This window comes from Neomonachus schauinslandi, unplaced genomic scaffold (genome assembly GCF_002201575.2).
Source record: "Neomonachus schauinslandi unplaced genomic scaffold, ASM220157v2 HiC_scaffold_2061, whole genome shotgun sequence".
Classification (NCBI taxonomy): domain Eukaryota; kingdom Metazoa; phylum Chordata; class Mammalia; order Carnivora; family Phocidae; genus Neomonachus; species Neomonachus schauinslandi.
The window spans coordinates 652-3,206 of record NW_025410751.1 but is presented as its reverse complement, the minus strand read 5'-3'; the positions used below and the strand labels follow the sequence as shown (position 1 = coordinate 3,206).

At 63.4% G+C, this 2,555-nt stretch overlaps 1 protein-coding gene across 1 annotated transcript; it reads right to left on the bottom strand.

Annotated features, from left to right (window-relative positions):
* Positions 1 to 919: 919 nt before the first annotated feature.
* On the bottom strand, positions 920 to 2,002 carry TEX19 (testis expressed 19). The gene has a single exon (XM_021680708.1). It carries the CDS (start codon positions 2,000 to 2,002, stop codon positions 920 to 922), a length of 1,083 nt encoding a protein of 360 aa, XP_021536383.1.
* Positions 2,003 to 2,555: the final 553 nt, after the last annotated feature.

Genomic DNA, 2,555 nt, shown 5'->3' with positions numbered 1-2,555 from the left:
GAGCATCCTACTCCAGTGAGTGAACAGCACACTGGGATGCTGGTACCTACCCCCTGCCTCTGTCTCGGGAATATATTAGCATTCTTTACACATGTTCTGCCTGAAATTTTTTTTTTAATCGGGACACATTTAGATTGATTAAAATCTGTGTTTGATGATACACTCATTATTGTTCACAACATGGCCCTTTAAGCGTGCATTTGTTTGTTTATAAATAATGTGATAAACTCTTACCGTGAGCCAAAACACTGACTCAACTGCCCTGTGCTGTCCCCACTTCTGTCTCCTGCTCCTAGGAGATTTCAACCCGTCAAGGGGGCTCATTCAAGGCACTGAGAAGACAAGGCCACCAACAAGGACGAACTGACAGATGACTCACCCAGGGCCTGGATGCAAAACTCTTCTGACTTTATTCAGTTAAAAAACAACACACAAAGAAACGGGTACTAAACGGTCAAACTGCATAAAATGGCCAACATATGAAACTAGGGTCTCTCCCCGTGCAGACCAGAGTCCCCACTGCGGCTGACAGGGTCCCCCGGGGCCCCAGAGACCACCCAGGCACAGGCAAGCACACAGCCCCGCTGCCCCCACCTCCGCGTGCTCCTGGGACACGGGCCCCACTGGACACATCCCCGCGTGTGGCCAGGGCAGGGCTGGTGCCCAGACGCGCGTGCCGAGCCGCGCAGCAACCATTCACCAGCCGCGTCCCAGAGGGCGTCACGTTCCTGGCTCCGTGACGTTTGACGGAGAAGAAATTCTCTCCCGGTTACAGGCCTTTGGTCCCTTCCACGGAGGCAGTGACGCGTCCCCTTTCTCCGTCCCCAGGCACTAGCCCCCCATTCTTTGCCAGTCGCTCCCCTGGCTGTCGTGGGGAGGGGGCGGCCAGGACAATGGTGGCCGCTTGGGCCTCAGTCCCTCAGTTCTGGGGCCCTGGCCTGAAGGGCTGGAAACAGGGCAGCTCCCCCAGGGCCGAGGCTCCCACGGCAGCCGGGGCCTCCCCAGGCCCCCGGGACCCACTGGGCCCGTGGCTCCAGGTCTCAGTGGTGCTGGGATCCCGTCCCTGGGAGGATGAGGACTGTGGCCTGGCTGCGGAGGCCCCCTCCCCTGCCTCCCTTTTGGCCCAGGGTGAGTAAGAGAGGATGGTGAATCCCCTCTTAAGCAGGGCTGAGTCCGCAGGGACCAGCTCTTCGGTCTGCCCTGGAGGACAGGGCTCCAGAATGCTCAGCTTCCACTTGTGCAGGTCCTGCTCCTGGGGCGCGTCCTGTAGTCTCACCACCCACAACTCGTCGGGCTCCAGCAGCAGTTTCCAGCCCCGGCCCGGGGTCCTCAGGGTCCACCCTACTGTCATCTTCCGGAGGTAGATGGCATCGTAGCAACCCACCATGGAGACGACCTCCAGGTCCCTTAACCAGGCCTCGGCCTCGGCAGGGTCCACGGCCCGGGTGGTGCCCAGCTCCAACACCATGGGCTCCCCCGGGGGCAGGTCCACTTTGAGAAACCCCTGCCATGGAGGAGGGAGACTCGGCCAGTGCGAGCAGGTGGGGGGCCCGTCGAGTCTCCAGGGCAGGCCCTGGGTCCAGTCGGCATCCTCAGGACCCAGGCCCAAGGGTGCTGCGTTGTGAGGCTCCAGCTCGGTGGGCACAAAGTGGTGGTCCAGGCCCACCTCCTCAGACCCCGCAGGGGCTGACGCCAGGGTGCCTGGCCCCCAGTCCACAGTGCCCCCCTGTGCGGGGTGACCTTGGCCCTGCCCCCAGCCGAACCCCATCCCCGGGGACCCCCCCTGCTCAGGCCCCGCCTCGGCGTGGTCCATCGGCTCAGGGTCCCAGTCCTCATCTTCCCAGTCTTCCAACCCCAGCAAGTCTCTGAGTTCCAGAAAGGCAGCCTTGAAGCAAGCGAAGCAAACCCCTAGCTGGTCGCCATGCTGAAGCTGATACATCCAGGACGCGTGGAGGTAGGACATGCCCTCGCCCCCATACCGCACGCTGACCGGGGGGCACATGGCCACGCTGCCTGCCTCCTACCGGGGTGGGCAGCAAGAGCGGGACGTGCTGGGGGCGCAGGGGGTCTGGCCCGCAGGCGGGGGCGGGGGCGGGGAGGGGCTGGAGGAGGAGCAGAAAGGGCGGGGGGGGGCGGGGGAGAGAAAGAAAGGGGGTCCTTGTCTGGGTGTCTGGGGTGGGGTGGAGGAGCTGGGTCCCAAGTCAACAGGGATCCGCAGAGGTCGGGAAGGTCGGACTTCGGAGGATTCTTCAGCTTACGCGATGGCTCTGTTCTCTGGGAAGACGCAGAGGACGAGCAAGTGAGGTCAGTGCCCCCTGGCAGGTGGGGTGGCCGGTCCCTGGTCACCCGTCACTGGGAGGAGCAGGGGCAGGGGCGATGGGTTGAGACCTGGCCCTTTCAGCCCTGCCCCCAGGCCTGTGGGGCACACGCGCCCTCCCCACCCAACCTCCCTGACGCCCACCCCCGAGACCCCGACACCCAGTCAGCCTCGCGCGGCAGGACCTGAGAGAAGCTGAGGGATCCCGACAGGACCTGAGGGAACCTGATGCGACCTG

Coding starts and splice junctions, on each gene's coding strand:
- TEX19 (XM_021680708.1), bottom strand. CDS start 2,002: ATGTGCCCCCCGGTCAGCGTGCGGTATGGGGGCGAGGGCATGTCCTAC.